Raw genomic sequence first — 22,353 nt, forward strand, 5'->3', positions numbered from 1 at the left:
CATGGGGTGGGGAGTGTGGGGTTTTCTTGACATGCGATGGTGAGGCTGCGTTTCCTGGCTACTGTGAGACTTGGTTTATAGGACACTGACATGGAGTGACTTGTAGGCTTCATTAAGACAAGGCAATCACCAGAGAAGTGGCTCACGGTCTCGTGTCCTTTTTGTGCCATGGGCTTCCCAACCAGCCCCTGGCTCGTGACTGTACCCCCTGCAAAGTGAGGGAGCCAAAGGCTGTACCTGGTAGTATTCCTGCTGATATGGCTGCTGGGCCCTCATCCCCTGTGGGGGGCATCCCCTGATTGACTGCTGGTGGCTGTTCTGCAAGGAAAGGGGCTGGTGGTCTCTGACAGATACCTGGAGGGACTCTCTGGCAGAAGCAGGTTCTTGGTAGGGAGCAGAGCAGTGCCTGCTCTGTAAAAGGGAAGCTCACTTCCTCCAGAGAGATTCCTTTAAATACGATTCCCTGGGTGCTATTTTTTTTTTACCCCAAGCTGCTTGCCTGGTGCGATGGGGATGGTGGGAGGAAGGAACTTTGGGGAATTGGGAAGCTCACTGCTGTTTGAAAATTAGAAAGGAAAATGAAAGAGCCTTTGAAATGATGCTTTTAATCACCGAGAAAATAGGATTCAGTTAATAAAAATATAGTGTCATGCCAGTTTCTTAGGCATATATTGAGTGTGCCCTGGGAAGTGTTTTTTTTCTTTCGGCCAAGTCTCAGAAAATTCCACATCATTTGTCATCAGGCACTGCCAAGGTCAGCTCTCCCAGGTATAGGTACTGAGTTGGTGGTGGTAGGGCTAGGACTGGAAGGGGACTGAGGGACCCCCAGGCCTAACCCCTTGTTCTGCAGATGAGGACATGGACCCAAGGGCCACAGGGAGGCCGACCACTGTGACAGGGACCCTGTGAGCCACACTGGTTTCTTGGCCTCACCAGAACCACTGATGAGGGATCAGGAATGCTGCCTGTTGGGTCACTGGCATGTGTCCAGTTCCAGAACATCTGGAAGCTCGTCCTGCTTTCCCATCCAAGAGTTGCCCTCTTTTAGGGCCCTGTGTGGGGGGGGGTGGGGGGTGGGCAGTGGGTGCTTGGTAAGCATTGGTTCCATTCTTTGTTCGGTTTCTCTGTCCTGGGGGGCAAGAGGGGAAGCAAAGTAGCCCTCAGGGAAGCTGGTCAGATGAGTTGCCACTGGAGAGAGCCTCCCACTTATATCTGTAACCCTCTCTTCGAGGCCCTTGCCCTTTGTGGCCCCGCTCCTAGCAGGACAGGGCCATGGCTGCTCAGGGCCAGGGCCTCCTCCCTGGGCGGTGGGAGAACATGGGAGTGTTTGTGTTCCTGGACTTGGGCATGGGGTGGGGAGTGTGGGGTTTTCTTGGTGCCCAGAGAGGGACATGGGCCAAGCAGTCCCGGGCGAGGGGACCTCAGCTTTGTTTCCTATCCCCCCGACCCAAGTCGGGGCTCCAGTCAACCAGTCCCAGAAGAGCTTGAGCTCCTCTATCTGCAGCCTCTCACCAGTCTGAACCATGGCTTTAATTCAGAGCCTCTCCCTCTCTTGTCATGACGATTGCAGCTGCCCATTAACTGTCCCCCTCCTCTGTCTGGTCCTTCACATAGCTTGGGAGGGTTTTGCAATACATAGGCCGGAGCCTGTCTGTCTTCTCCTCTCCTTGGCAGGCCCCTGGCTCCCTGCTATCCCTTGCTCCCAGACCTCCTTTCCAGCAGTCTCACCTCCCCCGTGCTTCTTACAACTCCTCACCCAAGCCGGACTGGCTGGCTTTCTGCTCTTCCAGCAGGGCCTCCAAGCCCACGTGGCCCTGCCTTTGCTGACACCAGGCTCTCCTGTAATTCTGTTTCCCACAGAGAAGCCTCTGGTGCCTAACAGTGTTTCAAAGCCTGTTGTGGACTGAGTTGCATGCTTCCAAATTCAGATGTGGAAGCCCAGTTCCCAATGAGATGGTATTTGGAGATGGGCCTCTGGGAGTATATTAGGGTTACATGAGGTCATAAGGGTAGGACCCCATCAGATAGGATTGGTATCCTGTTGAAGCGGGCAAAGTGGCCAGAGCGTGACTCTGTCTGAGCGAGCACAGAGGAAAGGCTGGTGACAACGCAGGGGGAAGGTGGCAGTATACAAGGCAGGAAAAGACCCCTCAGTGGAAGTGGACTTGTCAGCACCGGGGCTGTGGACTTCCGGCCTCTTGGACCATGAGTGAAGCCACCCAGGGTTTGGTATTTTGTTAGGGCAGCCTGAGCTGGCTAGGACAAGGCCCAAGTGCATGCCAAGTCTTCTCCAGCATGCCTGCTCAGGGCACCCCAGCATTGTCCCCCAGCACCCTGGACCCTGAGCATGGGTGTCCTTGGGTGCTGGTTGGTGCTGTTACTTCATCTCTATCACTAGTCTGTGAGCAGGTCCAGGGTGGACACCCTGTTTGGCTTTGCCTAATCAGTCAGATAGCATATGTTTATTCAACTAATAACTGAATGAGGATTGAACTTCACCCCCACAGCCGCCCCACACTGGCCTTCATTACAGGTGGCTGCCTGGCCACGTGGAGTGCTTGTATGGCCACTTGTCTGGTCTCCCTGCTCTTGATGACCCTTTAACGTAAGTTCTCTTGTGTACTTATATATGGGAGGAGGGTAGAAGAGGGGACCCCTCCCCCCGGGCTTTTCTGGCATAGTCAGTGAGAGGAAAGGAACTGTTTTGGTGATTGCACAAAGGAGAGCTGAGGCCAGGTACAGAACCTGTCCGTATACCCCAGCCTCCTAGAAACTAGGTGACAGAAGCAGTTCCCAAATGGGGAAGCTCTGTTACAGTTCTCAAGTCGAGCACCCTCACTGCGGAGAGCCCAGCCCCAAGAGCCGGGGTGCCCTAGGGGCACATCCCATCTGAGGCCAGGACCCCTGGCTGGGGACAGAGGCACATTGAAGTGCCAGCTCTGCGGTGGGGGGAAGGTTCCCCGGTCAGGCCACCCTCCTCCTATGCTTGAGTCTCCTGTGGGTCTCGTGCCTGCCTACTGCATGCTCTGGCCACAACTTTCACACCCGCCCCCTCTTGCATGCGGATGTTCACCAGTGGGCTCCCTTGGCTCTCTTTTCCCCAGATCTTGGCTTTTCTCCTTCCCCATTGTTCAGGCCTCACTTCTCTCTTGTCCCATCTTCACTTGCCCTCACCGTAGCATGTTGCATCCCCTTCCTCAGCGTCTCCCCACAGCATTTACTGCCATGTGCTGTCCTCTCATCTAGACCAGAAGGGACATGAAAGCAGGGCCCTGGGCTGGCTTCCCTGCTCCAGCTGCAGTGGCTGGAACGCCAGGCACAGAGCGGGGGTCTACTAAATACTTGTTGGATAATCAAAACAGTGCAGAGTTGTCCATCACAAACAGGAACAGTGGCCCGAGTCTCAGAACTGCTGTGCGTTGCTGGCTTGTATGGGTTTGGTGGGCTGAACGCTGAGGGCCTGGCTTGGTGCTGCCCCTGGACCAAGAGGGAAAGCAGGGTGTGCTCGTGCTCTCAGCCTCTGGGGGGCATGTCTGCTCCCCAGCGGTGTACTTCTAGCCACACTGACTTTTTGTTTTTTCTATAGCATGTCAAGCCTCTCATGAGATACAGAAGGAAAATTTGGTGCAGTTCTGGATTTTGCTTTTGAAAAGGGGGCTGCATCCTTGAACAGCAAATCATAGCTCTGCCTGACCTAGAAGTGTTTTGGGCCATCAGGAAGACCTTGAAGTTTTAGAGCCTGTTTATATCAAAGGAATTAAAGTTAACCAGGCATCATCATTGTACTTAAGAGGGGAGGCGAATGTGTTTTGAAAAGAAAACAGGACTCATCCTGGTTTCCACAGAAAAGGAACATTCCTTCTCTTTTTGGTGTGTGTTTGCTGTTCCTGTGACCACAGAGTTATGCGTGGCTTTGTAACCGAAATCATTTGGGACTTGTTTTCAAGCTTGTTTGACTCTGCTGTCACTGACAGTCACCAAACTCCGCACCTGGGTGTGGCTCATTGATGACTGAGCATGTCACAACTGACTGTTACACAAATTGAACAGAGGCAGCGTCAGCTCTCAATAATGGACTGGAAGATTCATAACAAATCTGCCCCAACCTAGTCTGCCAATAGCCAGGCCATAAACACTGCCACGGGGGAAACTCTGCCTTGGTAGAGAGAGAACAGGGCAGGTCCAGGCGTCCTTGCTGAATCTGTTGTAGGTTTGGACAACAGTCGAGACACCAAAAATCTGGACGCTCTCCTGCCAAGAAAAGGTTAAAATGTCATGTTTCCATCGGAATTCTCAAGTTTTTCCTTCATGCAGGCATGCAGGAAATTAAACCACACGAAAGGCCAAGTCGAATTTCTTAATCCACCCCAAACAATGAAATTTGAAATGTGGGTTTATGGTTGGAAAGTGACTGGGTAAAAATAGTGCTGAATGATTCAACGAATCAGCCTCTTAGACTCCCAGAGCTGCTTCTGCTGGTGGGCTTGGTAGTGGGACCCCAGGGCAGGGCGGGGCTCAGCCCACCTGCCAGGAGAACTCAGTCCCACTCCTGACACCTCCTGCCCCCATTCCCTGCTTTCTCCAAACTCAATGCCAGACGTGTCCACTCCAGGTTCACCACTGTCCTTTGGTGCCATGACTCAGAGGGAGGCTCTCTGTTTGGGGACAGTGGCAACTCTATTACCTGCAGCCCCCATTTTCCATGGGGATGTTTTCACAGCCATTTACCTGACCAGAGGGGCTCACTCTGCCTCAGGCTAATCCCCCTCACTGCAGAGGGTTGACCGAACTTTCCAGGTTGTGATTGAATGTCCTTGTGTATCTTCACAGCTGCTCACTCTTTTTTGGATTCCTCCAGGCCTGGAGCTCCGAGAATGCAAATTGACCTCTGAAAGAAAGACTCACTTACCATAGACTTGAGGGCTTTTCTAAGCTGCTAAGATATCCAGAGTACCTGCCATTGGCCTTGGATTTCCAAGCTGTAGTTGGCAAGAGGAGATGTGGAAAATACAGCACAAATATACTTACATAAATGACAGGGAAAAAAAATCGATAAAAGTACTCCCAGGTTGTTGTTTACCTTTTCTTAAAAAAAAAAAAAAAAAAAAAAAAATCCCTTTGGAAATCCAGAAAGCTACCTTGTGGTAAAGTGTAGGAGGAAGGCAGAAATCTCTAGACGGACTTCATCCTAGGAAAAAAATTATAAAAATGGATAACTTGAGAAGGAATCCTAAAAGAATCTTGAGGTCATGGCAGATGTCTTAAATCTGATATATGTTGCCAGAAAGTGGATATTTTCTATGAGGTCGTTAATCGCTTCTTGGCCTTTTGGCTAAGATCAAGTGTAAAAATGTTTTTAATTTAAAAGCAATACATGTTCATTTTGAGAAGATGAGAAGTATTTTTTTTAAAATGCACATTTTCTTCCTGTCTCATGTATATATACATACATTAAGTACCTGAAAATATATATATTGGACATAGTGATAATCATATGTATTATAACATTATGTTTCAAAATAGTAATTTGCTTCAGGGATTATGAAAGAATACATACAGATGGTAGAAATGTAGACAACCATAAAGAAGAAATGTTGATAATCTGTAACACCACTGTGGGGCGTGGTCTGTGTAGCTGGGTGCCAAGATGACCTCCTCACCAGCCGTGGCTCCCAGTGCTCACAGCTTCATGTGGTCCCCCTGCTGGAACGTGGGCTGGCCCTGTGACTCATTTTAGACAAACAAGATACTGTGGAAGTGACGCAGCAGGACTTCCAAAGCTGTTACCAGGAGTTGCATACTCTCCGCTGGGTCTCTTGAAACACTTGTTCTTGGCACGCTCCCTCCTGGAATCCAGCTGCCATGCTGGGCAAAGCCAAACCCCCGGGGAGTGCCCCTGTGAAAGTGCTCCAGTGGACAGCCCGGCGAGTGCTCTTTGCCAACAGCCAGTGGCAACTGCTAGCTGTGTGAGTAGTAGAGAACATCCAGTCTGGCCCATGCTTTTGGCCCATGGCAGCCTCCGCTGCTGTTTTTACCATCCGCACAAGAGAGACACCTGGGAGAATCACCCAGTAAGCGTAGTTGACCCATAAAACCACAGAGATAAGCATATGCTGAAGACGCTGACTTTTGGGGTAGTTTGTTATCAGCAACAGATAAATTGGCACAGGTATGGGCAGACTTTGAAGTAAACCTGTTTAAAGGGACTCAAGACTCTAGAACCACTTATACTTGCTGTGTGCATTCCTGCTCCAGCACTCATGAGCTATATGACCTTGGGCAGGTTCTTTGGCCACTATAAACCGTCGTTCTCACATACGTTAAATGGAAACTGGGAGATTTGAAAGTATTCTAGTGTGGGGCACATAGTAGGTACTAAATCAGTGTGAGTTTCATATGTACTATTTACCACCATGGAAAATGATCATAAGGAATGTTGGAAACAGCAGTGGCTGTGGCAGCTGCAGAGAATGTATCATGAAAATGCTACTGTATTTGCAATTTTTGAGGCTAGGAACAAGGTCCTGCATTTCCAAACCTCTCTCACACTGTCCTGATACTTGGCACACAGTGGGGGGCTTGCTTGGCTTGACGCAGCTGAGGTCAACACAGCAAGGTCTATCTTCGTGCCTGATCTATGTATCTTGTGCTCTTCTGAGAACAAGTTGCTGGGTTATAAGTGAGGGAAAAGGGCCACCTCCATTCAGAATCATTGGTGGCAGGGTCAGGAAGGGTCTTGGAGGGCATCTGTTCTAAGCCTCCTGTGTCTACAGTCTGGGAGAACCGATGCCCAGATGGGAGGTGGCTTGCTCAAGGCTGGATGTAGGGGCAAAATCAGACCTGTGAGCCAGCCCCCACCCCAGGGCCCCACCCATGCACACTTGCCTAAAGTTCCCTAAGTCACATTTCATTAAATAAGGTAGAGCCCATGTATTCCTGTTTTACAAAACGGAGGAAAGCCAGGGTGGGTGGTGTTGCTTTCTGAAACTGTCTGTGATACTTGTTTTTCTCTTCAATTATTTATTTTTGTGAGAATGCACCAGGGCGCTCTAGCCTGGTGTTGCTAGAAGTTTTTCAAGAGGGTAATTGTTCCGCAGCCCCCTAGCCGTTAGGTGCTTGGAGGAGGATGGACCAAAAGTCCCAATCACAGCAATCCTGATGCTCCCTCCTTGTCTAGGACCCCTGTGGTGGGTAGGACCAGAAACTGCCAGTCATGAAAGGTTGGCATGACCTGGTGTAAGTGGGGATGCCCGAAAGTTTTTTTTTTTTCTTTTTTTTAAACATTCTATTTATTTGAGAGCAAGTGAGAGAATGAGAGAGAGAGAGTGAAAGAGAGCATAAGACGGGAGAGGTCAGAGGGAGAAGCAGACTCCCCGCTGAGTAGGGAGCCCTGGGCAGGACTTGGTTCTGGGACTCCAGGATCATGACCTGAACCGAAGGCAGTTGCTTAACCAACTGAGCCACCCAGGTACCCTAGAAACTACTTCTTTGCAGTGGAATGCCAGTTTATAAACACAGAGAATGAAGGCATTGTAAAGTCCCTGTTTGGTGATAACCATTATAATAATCCTTTATTTAGATGAGAAGAGTCAAACTTGTTCAGGAAGAGGACATCTTCATAGTCTTGAAATGTTTCCCTCCATGATGCTGTTATTCTAGAGAACAAGTGGTAGCTTCACAGTGATCAAAATTAACATCATCAATAATGGGACAGATTGACATACTGTGTGTCCTGACAGGATTGAGAAAGAAGAACGTAGTAGCACTTCTGTGTTGTTCTTGATAAAGATGCACAACCTGAATCTCATTGTGAGGAAACATTAGACAAATGTGCCTCAATGGAGATTTTACAAAGCCATTGGCCTATACTCCTCAAATTGTCCCAGGCCATGGCAGATGAGGAAAGACTGCAGAACAACTTCAGGCGGAGGAGACTGGATCACTCTGTGTCATCCTGAGTCACAAATTTTGTTTTTGCACAATTAGAAAATTTTGTATGGGGCTATAGATTAAATGGCAGTGATGTATTCATGTTAATTTCCTGGATCTGGTGGTAGTACCACCATTAGGAGAGTGGCCTTGTTTCCTAGGAAATACATACAGAAATATCTTAGAGCCTAAATTCTCTCTCTCTCTCTTTTTTGCTATTATCTATAGTTATGTCAGTTTGGTATTATATTTTATGTCTTTAATTAAAAATGAAAACAAATAACTTAAATTCTACTTAATTAAAAAATAGAAACTAGTTAATTAAATGAAATTAAAATTTAATTAAAACAGAGAAATGAATTAATTAGTGTTTAGGTACAGTTCAGTAGACAGAATCTTTTCTATTGTAGAGTCTGGAACGGGAATAAGTTAGAAGAGGGTTTCTTGAGTGCCCTGCGCCAAAGAAAGGTGAATTGTATTTTAAATGGAAGTAAGAGTGGAGTCTTGTGACTTCTCCCTGTTCTTGGGTAATTCTTACGACCCAGCAGACTTGGGCTCCTGTGGGGTTCCCCTTAACCTTCGGAAACAGGGATGAAAGCCTTGAAACGCAGACTGTCTTAGTGGGAGAACCCATAAAATGAGGACCGTAAACTCTGCATGTAAGGATTAAGTGAGGTAAAACACATAAAAATACCGAGCTCAGGATCTGGCCTTTGGAACCTCATTTTGTAGGCGATGATAGATCGTTCGCCTTTTTTTTTTTTTTTATTGTAGCGTAAGAATCAATAAAATAACATGACATTTTGGCAAGAGGCCTGGCTCAGGAGACAGGAAGCCTGAAGAGCTATTTGACCACTGGCCAAGTCAGTCTGCAAACTGTCACGGGGCCACAGGTGCTGCTCCCGAAAAGATTAAAACCCTATTTTTTTTCTCCTGCTACAGAAGGGGATGGGTAGGTCTTCACATATAAATCTCAGAAAGGTATTTCTGGAGAGACTCGTTTTTCTCTGTGAAAGTTGCTGTACTGTGGATTTCTGGGCACAAGGAGTGATGGTGGGCCGTTCTCCCCTCGGCTGCCCCACAGTCCTGGGAGAACCTGCTGTTTCTCCTTGGGGGAGGGTTGGCTGTTCTCAGCCTGATTGCACCCGTCCTGCTCATGCAGACTTCTCAGTAGCACGCCCTGGTCATGGTGGCAGGTCCTTCTGCCCTGTGCCACTGGAGAGGGTATAGAAGGTGACCTGGGCCTCTGAGGGCAGTGGTGGGCTGCAGAACCCCACTAAGGGAAGGATGAGTGTGCGGGGTGAAAAGGCCCCAGGAAGTTGACCCCCAGGAAAGAGTAAAGGATTCACCATTCCTACCAGGAAGAATTGCCAAAATACAGTTTTTATTAGTGACGTGAGAGAGACGTGAGAGAAAGTGCCAGACTGTCTGTGTTTGGGTGGCCGTTGTCATCCGGGACTGCTGGGGCAGTGCCCTGGCCTAGGACGTGACTAGGCAGTGTGCATGGGAGTGTGCCTTCAGCTCCAGGATGGAACAACGTGCCAGCCATGCCAGAGGCCTGTCACCAGAAACAGAGTTCAGAGGCAGCAGGTGTCCTTGCATGGGCACCCCCGAGGGAGGTTTGGTGCTCCCAGAACCCCACAGCAGGACAGAGACTGGGGATTACGACCTTGCCTGGAGGGTCTGCCCAGCTTGCTGCAGTCTGGCTATCTCCGGCGTGGTTCCCCTTACTAGTGACCATGTGTGGATTCTAAGAGACACCTTGGGACACTGGGTGGAGAGCTGGGCTGGAAGGGAAGCATGAGGCCGGGGGTGGGGGACTGGAGTCCTTGAGGGTGGCAGCCCAGGGCCAGTGGGCCTGTCCGCCAGCAAGGAGCAGGTGAGGGCTGAGCGGAGGTCTGGAAGGTGAGTGGATAGGCGTGCTGGCAGGAGCATTCCAACAGCTCTGCTGCGGCAAAGGAGGGGGCTTTGTGAATGAGGATATGGGTCAGATGACATGCACCTGGTTCCTGTTTGCCATCATTGACAGTGGAACCTTAGCAGCACTTAATCCTTTGGACCTCTATGTCTCCATCTGTAGAGTGGGTAGAATTACCATGTGCTGGCAGTGGAAGGACTGCTGGTTGCTGCCCTCTGTCTGTTCTCTCCTTTTTCCTTTGTAAGCCAATCCCATTTATTGGGAGCAGCATTATGCCCGGTAAAGCATTAATTTCATAGCTTCCCTGGCAGCTAGGTGTGGCCAAGTGACTAAATTCGGGACTTCCAGGAAGGTTGTTGAAAGGGTCTGCTTTATGGCAGGGGGCTAGGTACCTATCCCTGTCTTCCTCCTTGTTGTCTGGAAAGCAGCCTGACTGGAGCCCCAATAGGTATTTTGCACCATGCAGTGACCTTGAGAATGGAAACCAGACCCAGGGTAACAAAATGGAAAGGTAGAAGGGGCCAGGACCTCTGAGAGCTTTACAAAGCAGTCCTGTAATACCTGGGTAACTTAACTTGGTCCTCGTATGTTATTCGGACCATTGTTGCTTGACATCTTCTGTTATAGCAGCTGGACCCGACCCACACAGATGCACCTGCCCCTGAGGGTTATGGGAAGGTTTAAGTGAGCTCAAGTATAACAAAGAGTTTTGTGAGTCGGGAATGCACTTTGAACACTGCTGGGTACTCTAAAAAATGTAAGCAGTCAGCCCTGTTGTGGCCATTGTCGTTTGAGGAGGCCTGCGGGACTGGGCTGTGGTGGACAGGCCCTGAACAGGCTGGCTGGGCTAGGGGCATGAGTGTGTGCCAGAGCTAAAGCATGGGGATGAGGAGCTGCATGGTTAGTTTTCCTAATTTTACAATGAATCCACGAATGCTGGGAAAGAGGGAAAAAGTGGCTGGGGGAGGTAAAAGAGGACAGAGGAGATTAGAAACAGGAGCCCCCACAATTCCCATAAACAACCTCAGGGTGAGCCATTTGGAAAGTTGATCTGTGACCATTCAGGCAGACCCATGGTAACCAGATCGCTATTTTCAGAAAACACCTGTTAATTCTGCCCAAAGAGCACTGCTTGCTACAGCTGCCATCCCCAGGGGTCTATGAAAAAAAGCCTGCTGGTGAAGAGCGGAGACCAGGCATCCATCTCAGGCTGGTGAACAAAGTGAGAATGTGATTGTGCCCCAAATAGGAAGCAGGGCTTGAGCTCTTGCAGATAAAAAATAAAATCTCTAGCAGACCCCAGAGGGCTCTAAGCTGTGGCAAGGTCAGCGGGGGCCACGGACAGCTGTGCCATAGAAATGAAAGGAAGGGGGACATTCTGCTTTCCAGATCTAGAATCCAGTTTCCTCTGCAGACTGAAATTCATACAAAAGTGCCTGAGCTATAATTTCGTACTGGCAATAGCAGTGAGAGGAAAATGGGGACCAGGTGTTGCTTGGGTTGTCATATATTATAAACGTCCCTAAAGTTTTTCAGCCAAGTTGGAAATAAATTCTGTCCTCGCTTAAAGGATGTGATTTATATACCTAGTCACTGAAGGCACGAGGGGTGAGGGAGGGGACACATGTCACACCGGCGCTGGAGCAAACACTGTGTCTTTTCATAATAATTTGTTTTGTTTTGTCCGCAAAACAGGAGGCGATGGTTGTAAAAAATGTGAGAGCCGGCCCATAGCTCACAGTCAGTTTTCCATGCTTAATTTTGAGAGGGAGTGAGGAGGGCTGGAAGAAAGAATTTTTTGTATAGCTAATACATAAAACTGACTGTGGTCATTAATTTCAACCTCTTGGCCCCCAAACCTTTTACCAGTGCTGCTAACAGGTTGTATAAATCACTCTTAGGAACTCCATTTCCTCCCTTCCCTCCACGCTCAGAGGCAGGGGCCGGCTGCTGACGTGGAAAACGGAGAGGAGCCCCAGGAGAGTCGGGGGCTCCACAGCTGGGCAGCGCCGGCAGAACCGAGCCGGCCTCGTCCACGGCCATCTGGGGGCCGGAGGGTAGGGTCGTGTGGGGGGGAAGAGCAGGTCTGGGCTTTAGAGCCTGGCAGATTGGATGTGAGTCCCAGTTCCACTGCTTCCCAGCCATGTGATCTCGATTACCAAGGTTCTTCACTTCCTCATTTGTCAAGTAGAAATAATCGTGCCCATCTCAGAGTATTTGGATGCTTTCATGAATATAATAACACATCTTACACAGGTTGGCTATCATCACTGAAAACTTCCTTTCAACTTCTGTGGTGTGGGACCCCCTTTTTCCCTGAAGTTTCTCTGTTGGTCTCTGCTCAGTGAAAGGGAACCCCAGGAATTCTCCAGCTCACTGCATTGAGGGTCTTGAGGGGGATGGTTGTGGGAAGTGGGAGCCCCTTCTCTGCCCACAGAAGTCCCAGTCACCACGCTAGGGTGGCCTGGAGATGTCTGATGTTTTTGCCCTTGATGTGGCAGCATTTCTTGTGTTTAAAAGTAGGGGGACTTTAAAAGGTACTTGGGGATGTCTAAAGGCTTTTCTCCAAAACCCGTGTGTGATGGATCAAACTCACTATCCAGTGAGGAAGTCTGTGATCTCAATTCCAGTGCTTCCTCGAGTCAAGGGTTACCTTCGTCAAGCTGCCCAGACTCTCTGAGCCTCAGGTCTCTCCTCCAAACACAGGAGCTACTGACGCCCACCCAGCAGAAAATGTAGTGCAAGCTCCTGAGCTGCACCAGCAAGTGGAAAGCCCCCATCCTGGGCCTGGCACACAGACACCCTCTCTCTGTTGCCAGGGAGAGACCGTTCGGCTGACTAGGCTGGAGGAGCCCCAGGAGTCGGGACCCAAGGCCTCGGACCCTTGGTGTGTTCCACCGTGTTGCTTGGTGGCAGCTTCCCCCCTAGTTAGCCTGCTGTCCTGCAGCTGGGCCTTACAGGGTGAAGGGAGTGGGGAAGGGCGCTTTGGGGGCACCGGGAAAAGCCCAGCTGGAAAGCGACCCAAGCTCTTGGTTGGATAAGAGAGCCACTACAGCCCATTCCAAGTGCAGACGCCCTTGGGGACACAGCTGGGGTCAGTGCATTGTGGGGAGGGGGGGGGAGTCTGCCATGATGGCCTGAGACCCTGCAGCAGGAGAGGCCAGTCCAGGGGGTCGGGGAAGGGGGTTGGCCTGGTGCATTGGGACTGGGTCTGTCCCTCAGGCCTCAGCACAGCTTCTCCTGGGCTGTGGGCCTCCTCCTGTTAGAGGAGGTGTCTACCCCTTTCAGTGGCCCTTCGGACCCTGGCAGCCAGAAGTCCTGCCCAACGGCAATGAAGAAGCCCCAGAGGCTGATGAAGTAGGTGGCCGATGGCTGCCATATTTCTAGGCAGACGGTGAGAAGTCAAGCTTCCTCTCTGAGCAGATGCTTCCGGAGTCTCAGCCTCATGACACCTCACAGAGCCTGGGTTGTCACAGTGTCCCCTTCTCCCTGAACCCTCTCCTGGTTAGTGGAAAGCTAGGCCTGGTGTTCTGAGCCGAAAGCCCTCTGGTGCATTGTAAGTATTTATCTCTGGGAAGCTCTGACACTCTTTCCAGACAGAGGGAAAGGAGGCGCTTGCACAGTTGTTCTACCCCTCAGAGAAGGCCTGTTTGTTGCCCAGGGTGATAGGCTTACCCAAGCATGTCTGTCTTTTCCTAATTTCCCGGGCTCTTTTGTTGTATGTTGTTTTGTGCGTGTGAAGACGCGTCTACCAGGAATGGTTTCTGGGGATAGGAGAAGGAGAAGAGAGAAAAGGAAGCTTCTTTCCCCCCTTTTGTTTGTTTTTGGCGATCATTAATTACTCACTCTGGGTTGTAATTCCATCCATGGTCAGATGACATGCCTTGTGACTGGTTTAATTGGAGGCTGATGATGAGCTGTCTCAAGCCTTTCCACAGGGGAATGTTGACTTGGGAAGTTCCCAGCCAGTTCTGAGGTTATGCATGTTGCCTTCTGTGGTGAATGGCCCCCGGGGTCCTGCCAGGCTGGGCCTCCTGAACCCCGAGAACACCTCTGCACAGTTAGGAACTTCCTCAGTGCTGCCCAGATCTGGGGTCTCCAGGTCCTGAAAGCTGCCTCTTTAGCTAGCCCTTGTAGTCTCGTCTTTCCTTTTTGCACTTGCTAGGAAGGAGTGGACCATTTTTTTAGTCAGGCCGCAGCATGAGAGGCTGAGGTGAGCAGATGGGGCCTCTCTCGAAGACAGTACCACCTTCTTTACTTTACCCCTGGAGTTGAAGTTCAACAGGAAATAGGTCTCAGACCTAGATCCTTAGCATCTTTTCTCATGTCGGGTTGACATAACTCCGTGGCTCCCATCTTATGGTCAGACACTTGTCAGTCCTGTGGTTGGGGGTTTCAGCCAGGACCCCCGGACCACCTTCTGTACCCAGGAGGCAACAATTCCTCTGCTTCCTGAAGTGGCCTGGCTTGGCTTGCCTGATCTCTTACCAAGCGACCATCCCACAGGGGAAGCGATGTTCTGAGAGCTGCCCTGAGAGGTGACACTGCTGGCAGCCCCTCTGCATCCTGCCATCCCCCTGAGGGGCCTGGCCTGCCAGCGTAAGTGCTGGCGCTCACCCGAGGACGGTGCCCATGCAGGACTCTTCCTAACACACGGGCAAGCTTCCTCCTACCTGAGAAAATGACACCCTTCACTCCTCGTTTTTGAGATTAAACACAGACATGGCAAGATTTGAAGATTTGAGACGCTGGTGGGAAGACCCCTCATCCAGCTGACTGGACGTCACAGTACCCTGTTCCTGGGAGTGAACGGGTCCAGCCAGAACAGAAGATGGCCAGGCTGGGGACGCAGAGGCTGAAGTGCAGGGACAGTGTTTTACTACTGGTGGTGGTGGTTCTCACACCAGGAGATGGTGTGGCCCTTGACTGTGAAGTCTGGCTCCTGCCTCCCTTTGAATGTAGTGCAGCCCAAGGTGGGTTCCCAAAGAAACCCAAAGATTTGTTGTTTTGTTTGTTCTCTAAGATCCATGCCTGATGGTAGTGTGGGAATATGGAGAGCAGTTTCCTGGGAGCTGGCTATCCAGTATGTGGATGGCAGAGATCTTTCTTTAGCTACGACTGTTCATCCTCAAGTTCCGTTGTCATGGTGTGAGAGGCAGACCCTCCATGAGCTCCTTGCACTGAGGGCCTGGCTAGTCTTGTGCACAGCCCTTTGGGCCATACTAGCCTGGCCACGATGTTCCCTGATTTGAGGAGTTTATGGTCCATAATGGGAGTGGGTAGTAGAAGGGGAACACTGACCGACATGAGAGCATTAGATAAGCCACAGAGACCTGAGTTCTGGGATCGGTGTTGCCACTTAGCTCGACAGTGTGACCCCTGTCAAGGCCCACTTCTTCTTTGGTCCTCAGTTGCCCCATCTGTGTAATGGGTAGCTTGGTTCTTCCTTCAGACCTATTATCCTAGATTATTCTGTCCTCTTTGTTTTTTTATCACATTCTCATGGGATTCTGACGTGGTAGACATGGTAGGCCTGGATGCTGGCCACTGTTTTGAATTTTAAAGATGTCTAGTCCTTTTTCTGGGTTATTCTTCCCCATTCTTTATACATTTCATCCCTTTGGAGTCAATTCTCTCACCTATTTATTCCTTAAATAGGAATAAATTCTCAGTGGTCCTAAGTGCCGTCATTACAGCTGTCCTCCAACCAACCAGCATCCTCTCTGGGCCATCACTGTGGCTGTCACTGCCATATACCAATCTTATTGCACCCTCAGAAAGGCCTATCAGCTCTGCCATGTAATTCCCACAGAGAGACGATGACAGCAGGGACCAGAGGCCAGAGGAACAGGGCCCTTTAAGAGAATCTCACCCTAATCACTTCCAGCCTTCCTGGTAAGCATCTTCCTCTTTCTAGCAGTGACATTTACAACTTGGCATCTTATTTCATAATTACATAAAAGAATAACCACCTAGACAGATGCCCGCACAACGATGCAGGTTATGGAGGGCTGTCAGCTCTCAGGATAGAAGGGGGCATCTCCCAGCCTCAGCTGGAAAGGTAGGAACAGGCCAGTCCTTTCACATCGGTGGGAAGCAGTGAGTTTGCTCCTAGCCAGGTCACCTCATCTGGGAAGGTCTCTTTTGGTATAAGTATCAGCACCTTTTAGCAAACTAAGGTACTCGACAAACGAGGAGTTCTAAAGCTATAAAAGCATGTCGAATTCCTGTGGCTTAGGGCTACACATGACCTTTTCTGGATTCACTCCCAGCTGGTCCTAGAGGGCAGGGAAGGTGCTCAGATTTACGGATGGGCTTTTAAGACAAGGCCAGGGCTCTGCCCTCCCAGCCCATTCCCGCCCTCAAGGAGCACTCTGTCTGGCCAAGGTGGTGAGGTCACGACATAGGTGTCAGTGCCCACAACCTTGACCAGGGCCTGTCCAGGTGGGGGAGGGAAGGAGGCATTGGGGCTGTTCCTCAGAGAGTAGGTTGGATGTACATGACCTTGAAAGCCCAGGGAGTACACACAGCACATAGTAGACTTTCAAGGAAGGCGACCAGCTGGCTGACTGGCCTCTCGGCCACTGGGAGTTTCTTTAGCTTTAGCGAAAATGCTTGCCTATAGAAGACCTCACTTAAATTTCACATCTGGCCAGCTTGTTGCTCTGCTTTTTGTCTGTCAACACCCTTGGCACTTCTGTGTGCCCCTATGCGGGTAGCAGGGGTGCTGGGCCTGCCTCCCAGGAGCTTCTCTCTGGTGAGAGGGGAGTCGGGCTCCGCTGGAAAGGGTCACTGAGCTCTCCCGTGAAACTGACTGAGGTTCAGATCCCAGCCCTAGCACTCATTTGTTGCGGGACTGTGGGCTGTCGTTTTGAACTTTTCAAAGCCTGTTTCTTCACCAGAACATAAGAATAACTCAACCTGTTGGGTGGTTAGGAGAAATAAGCTCGTGCCTGTGCAATGCTGGGTGCTTAAGAACCACTCACGGAAAGGATGCCTCCATGTGGCTGTCATTGGTGGCATTGAAAGTACCCCTGGGGCCATGAGGATGACATGAACCCCTTTCTCCATAGCCCTGTCAGTGCCTCAGAAGTCCCACCATACGTTCCCCAGGCCTCCCCATCATCTGGCTAAACGCCATTGTCTCCCTTCCTTGACAGAACCTGTGATGACGTCCTTTCTCTCCTTGGGATGATGATGGTGCCCTCCCGTCCTTGTTTCATTAGTGCTCCACTCTACTGTACGTACTGTGGATGTGGGAGCTTGGGGCACAGGAGTCAGGCAGAAAGAAAAGGAAAGTGGCTAGAGGGGGCGTGTGTGCTATGAGGCCTCCCCAACGTGACTTCTTGGTGGCTATGACTCTCATTCCTAGACATCCTTTCCAGGGACACGGTGTTCTTCTCTAAGATCACCATCAGACTCCTCCTTCTCTTTGTTCCCCAAGACTGCCTCTGAGAGCAGCAGATGCCCTGAGGCTCTGCCCTGTGGCCTGTCCCTATTCTCCACTTCTGGTGGAGGGCAGCTTTCTGGGAGAGAGCGAAGTCACCACAGCGGCTTCCCAACCTCTGGACCCCTGAGTCATAACATTTCCTGATCACCCACCCATTTTCTTGCACCCCTTTCCTGCAGGGCCAGAGAAGTCTGGCTCTGGTACCCCCCTCACTTTCCTCTGGCCTGGGCTGCTGGGTTCTCACTTAGTGTAGCTTAATTTTTTTCAAAACACTCACGTTGGACGTCAACTAATGTTCTTTTTCTGTGCCACAAAGGAAAAGAGAACGAGAACAAATGAATCAGTTGTTCTGGAATCATAAGCTATGATTTCTTCATAAACGAATTTAGAGAATGCCTATTGAATTCCACAAACATTCCTGAGTGTTTACTGACCACGAAGGTCTGCAGTATGATTGAGTGGAGGCCTAGATGCCAAAGATGGGGTCCCTGTCTTCAGACGGCCTCCCCGGACAGCCTGTCCTCAGACCGTCGTCATGCCCTGGGGAGAGCCTGATGGTGGGTGTTGGTGGGCGTCGCTGAGCCTCAGCTGTCCACTCCTGCCCAGGTGTCAAGGCCCAGCCCACGCCTCCCTCCTCCATGAAGTCTCCCTTGACTGCCTCAGGCATCAGTGAATTCCCTGCTCTCCAGCCGCTGGATTCCTGCTGTGCTCTGCAGCCTGAATACAAGACGTTTCCCATTTGTTGTCTCATTTTCCCGACATTACAGGCTCAGGGGGCCTGTTGGATCACCCCCACTTGAACAAATGGGACAGCTAAGGTTTTGGGAAGTCATTTTCCCAGGGTCCCAGAAGTAAGCAGCAGCAAAGCTGGAACTTGCACTTGCGAGTCCTGATTCCCACCTCAGGCCCCCTCCTCAGTGTGGAGCGCTTTCTCTCCTGCATTGTTTGACCCCAAGCACCCCCTCTTTGGAGCCTCTGCAGCCCTGCCCATGACATGCACCAAGTTCCTCCCTTCTTGGTTCCAGCCACCTGTGTGTCATTCCTGGTGGGGGACAGGATAGGGGTCCTGGGCAGCCGGGTCCAGTCCCCTGATGCCACTGCCTCACAGGAGCTGAGTCAGGCTTGGTGGCGGGGGGTGTGGGGTTGGGGGGGAAGGAGGAGGAGAGAACAGAGCCGGTGCCTCCCTCTACCCTCCTCTCCCTGAGTCATCTGGAGGCCACGGAAGCAAATAGCACTTACGTGCCGGGTAATTGTAAGACTCAGTTTGTTTAATTATAGCTCACTTTGTCTCTCAGACAGTGGAATAAAAATATAACCGTGTCCGAGGTCTTTCAGCGGTGCTGTCGGCCTCTGAACTTGGCACATGTCGGGTTTGAGAAAGTACTAGTCAGGGCGGGTTTCCAGCCCTCTCTCTCATGGGTCATTTACCACCTGTGCCCCACAGAGAAACACCTGTAAGCTTTGAGCTTTCGGTAGGGTATCCATCATCCAAGCATCCAGGCTGGTTCGTTTTGAGAATGGAGCGGCATGCTATTGAAAGTTACACCAGGACAGTGGGCCCGAGGTAGAGCATATGGTCTCCTTGTTGTAGAAAAAATGCATGTGTGCAAGAGGTGGGGTGGGGGGCGGGCAGTTCATGAAGACTCCGATGCAGAGTGGGTCACTGGGGCAGGAAGGGCCTCTGTTTCCAGTGACAGCTCTGCATCATTCCGGGACCTCCATAGTCATCGGTTACCTGCTTCTGCCCTGCCCCCACCTCATTTTCTGCCCGTGGCTGAGCCTCCCAGGATGTGTGTCTGCGTCTTATTGTTTTCTTTCTCTTTCCCCCCAGAGATCCTGCGGATAATTCAGCTGGACCTGGACCTGAAGTACAAGACCAACATCCGGGAATTGTTTGAGGAGTTTGACAACTTCCTGCCAGGCGCCGTCATCGGCATAGCGAGAGAGATGCAGCCCGTGTACAGGTAGGTTTGTGGCAGCTGTGGGGGCAGTAGGATCCTCTCTAGCCCCTCATCTCCTTCCCCTGCCCTGCTCCCCACGGCAGACCGTGATTTACTTGTAGACCGTCTTAAATCTCTTAATCTGCACTAAATCTCTTAGAGAAACCTTTGTCTTTATTGCATATATGGTGACTAGTGTGGCAGGTGGGACTGCCCCAAAACTGTAGCTGCTGCCTCCTTCTTTTGGGGGAGTTTGGAGCCTTTTTCTCATAGAAAGCTGAGCTGCTTGGGTTGTTGGTTCTGGTTAAGATCAGAATTTTACAACATCAGGCTTTGTATAGCTTTAATTGCCTCGTCTGGTGGCAACCAAGGTTTTCTTGGCCTCTGAGTCACCAGTGATCCCTCCTCTGTCTGAGCAGAACCAGTGTATCAGTGTCTTGTGAGGAAGGGAAGGCCTTACGGCTTGGGAGCCCCAGCTGGGGTCACCTCGTCACTGTGAAGAAAGCCTCCAGCGCGATGCCGTGCCCTTCATCGTGAAGCATGGGTTGTAGAGAAGCCTGGCACCTGAGAACCAGGAGACATGCTCAGGGATGTTCACTGCAGCATTGTGGGCAGTGGCCAGAAACTGGGCATGACTTAACTGTCCGTAGATGGCAGAATGGTTAAAGAAAATCTTTTCATCCAGCTGAGTACCACACAGAACCACAGAGAGCCAGTGGACACACGCCCTGCTGCGCAAAGTTAACTGTCATCTGTAAGGGTGCATGCCATGTGGCCAAAATTATAAGGAAAACCAAGGCAACGATGATCCCCCAAGCTGGCCTGGTATTCCCTATGGAGGGGTGGGAACATGGTGGGGAGGAGGATCTGAGCGCAGGGTGCCGCTGGAGTACTTCAGTCTCCTGTCTCGTGTGTGTACTGTATGCCTTACAGTGGAAATGAAGAAAAGGAAAAGACACCTAGAAGTGTTTGTTAAAACTAGAACCATGGTTCTGGGTCCGGAGAGTTCCATATTGCTGACTGATCCTCCTCCCGGTAGTGCCAGAGCTCACCCAGAACCCTAGCTGCCTAGAGCTGGAATTTCACCATCCCCCTGGGCTGGCCTGCCCTTTGTTGTCTGAGCAGACCCTCCCTCCAGCTCCCTGTGGGCATTCTTGGAGCCTGGCTGTCTTTGGAGAGCTGCGGGGCACAGGCTGCTCGTGACCCCAGAGCCCGTGTTTCCCCTAAACAAGTGGGGAAGAGTGACAGCTTGCTTGCTTGTGACTATTTGCAAGACACAGATCCCATAACAGGAAATTCCTGCGAGGCCTCTGAATGGGCTGATAACTCCCGGGCCTTGTGGGCTGTTCGCCCTGACGTCATCCTCTCCCAGGCTGTCCCCCAGTCACACAGCAGAGCCTCACAGTCTGCAGGCAACTGGAGGGGAGGGTTTAGGTAAACACTTGCCACTTCAACTCAGAGCAGCCTTAGCGCCTTTTTCCCTCCCCTTTGTACAGGTGGACCTTATATCAGGGGTTCTTGAGGGTTCTTGATTTAACACCTAGAAGCAGTGGAAGGAGCACTGAACTCAGAGTCCAGAGTCCTACATGCTAATTCCCTGTGCTTGGGGCTGGGGTTCCTCCAGCTGAGGATGGGAGCTGGTGTGCTGTAGACCTGCCTCCCCCGACTCAGCACTGTGAGCCTACTCTTCCCACCCGCACCGTCTCCTCATGGTCTTTCCTGTGTCCTGAGGCTGCTGGTCTGCTGCTGGGCTCCTCACTGCTTCCTAAGGGCCAGGGTCCCCAGAATACTCGCACCAGGCTCCTGATTAAATCCAGTCAGAGCCATGAGGCCTTCAAGCCCTGGTTTGGAATCTTCTTGCGCAATAGAAATGGAAATGTGATCCCATTTAAACAGTATTGGCCAGAATTTATGTTTTTGTAGATCCAGGATTTCATTAATGGTGAAACTTAAATCAATTTAATTATCTGGACTTCTCAGAAGAAATCTCTGAAAGATTTTAGATCCAAAATGAAATTGAATTTTTCTCACCTTTGGAGTCTTTAATTATCATGTGCAATGAGAAAAATTAGGCCTCTGTCGCTGCCGGCAAACCCCCAGCCTGGCCTGTTGTAGGGCTTGTGCACTCACGATCAGCAGAAACGAAAACTCCTCCATTATATGCTCCCCCTTTCCCCTTACTTACCATCCCTCCCCCCCAGCAGCTGAAATGTTTATAAAGCCTCTAATAATTAAGTCTGCAAATGACGGCCCTGCTCAAATGTACACCCTACTGGCTCTGGGTAATTGCCTCTGAATATTCGCAGGCTCGTGCTGGGGCTGGGAATGGTTTGGTTCTGGCTGGGCCGGAGGCGGAATGGAGTATGGGGTGTTTCCTCCACTGGAAAACTGGAAACACCAGTGGCCCAAAAGAGTAAATGTTGGTTGTCTGCACCTTTGGAGCCTGTGCCTGGTTGTGTGGGGTGGCAGTGGGGGTTGGGGGGTAGGAGGGTGTGGGAGAAGAAGCAGGGGAGGAAAGGGTATCAAGAGTAAGCAGCGAGCACGAGGAAGGACAGAGCCGGGCCCTTTGCAGGAGCAGGCAGCCCCAGCCCCATGGCTTTGAACCTGGCCACCACCGCTGGTCGGGCATCCCCAGGCTGGCATCTGCCCACTCGTGTGCCGCTTCCTGCGCCCTCACTGAGGAACAAGGAACCAGTGGGGGTTCCCACAACTACTTAGTCTCACTCCCTAAGTGGTGGAGTGTGAGGTGGGCAAACGTTTTATCATAAGCAATATTTGCTAGCATCTACGAAAAGGAAAATTTAGAGAACAGTACAAAAGCAAAACTTGACTTTAACTGAGCGCATTTTGATCTGGAAACTCACTAAGCAGAAATAAATTTGGATCTCCTCAACTGTGTTATTTTTATAGTGTCTTGCCTGACAGTTACTGTACTTCAAAAGGGCACATATTAAGTCATTTTTATGGTTGTTTCCCCTCTATTGTGCGCCACGAAGAACGTTAGGAGCTTGGAGGAGGGTGGAGGGAAAAGTCTTTCTCACTATTCATTTGACAAATAACGTTTTTTGTTTTTCTGTTTTTTACAATTCTCCCACCAAAGTTTCACCCCCCTCCTA

General features: G+C 50.7%; 1 protein-coding gene across 3 annotated transcripts in view; it reads left to right on the forward strand.

Annotated features, from left to right (window-relative positions):
• XXYLT1 (xyloside xylosyltransferase 1) overlaps positions 1–22,353 on the forward strand; it is a 157,711-nt gene that overhangs the window by 70,314 nt on the left and 65,044 nt on the right. For all 3 annotated transcript variants that reach the window (XM_032337352.1, XM_032337370.1, XM_032337362.1), the window contains exon 3: positions 19,129–19,261. In XM_032337352.1, coding sequence (XP_032193243.1) covers positions 19,129–19,261 — 133 coding nt within the window. The remainder of the gene's footprint in view (positions 1–19,128; positions 19,262–22,353) is intronic.

The sequence above is a fragment of the Mustela erminea genome, chromosome 1, assembly GCF_009829155.1.
Source record: "Mustela erminea isolate mMusErm1 chromosome 1, mMusErm1.Pri, whole genome shotgun sequence".
In the NCBI taxonomy this organism is placed as follows: Eukaryota; Metazoa; Chordata; class Mammalia; order Carnivora; family Mustelidae; genus Mustela; species Mustela erminea.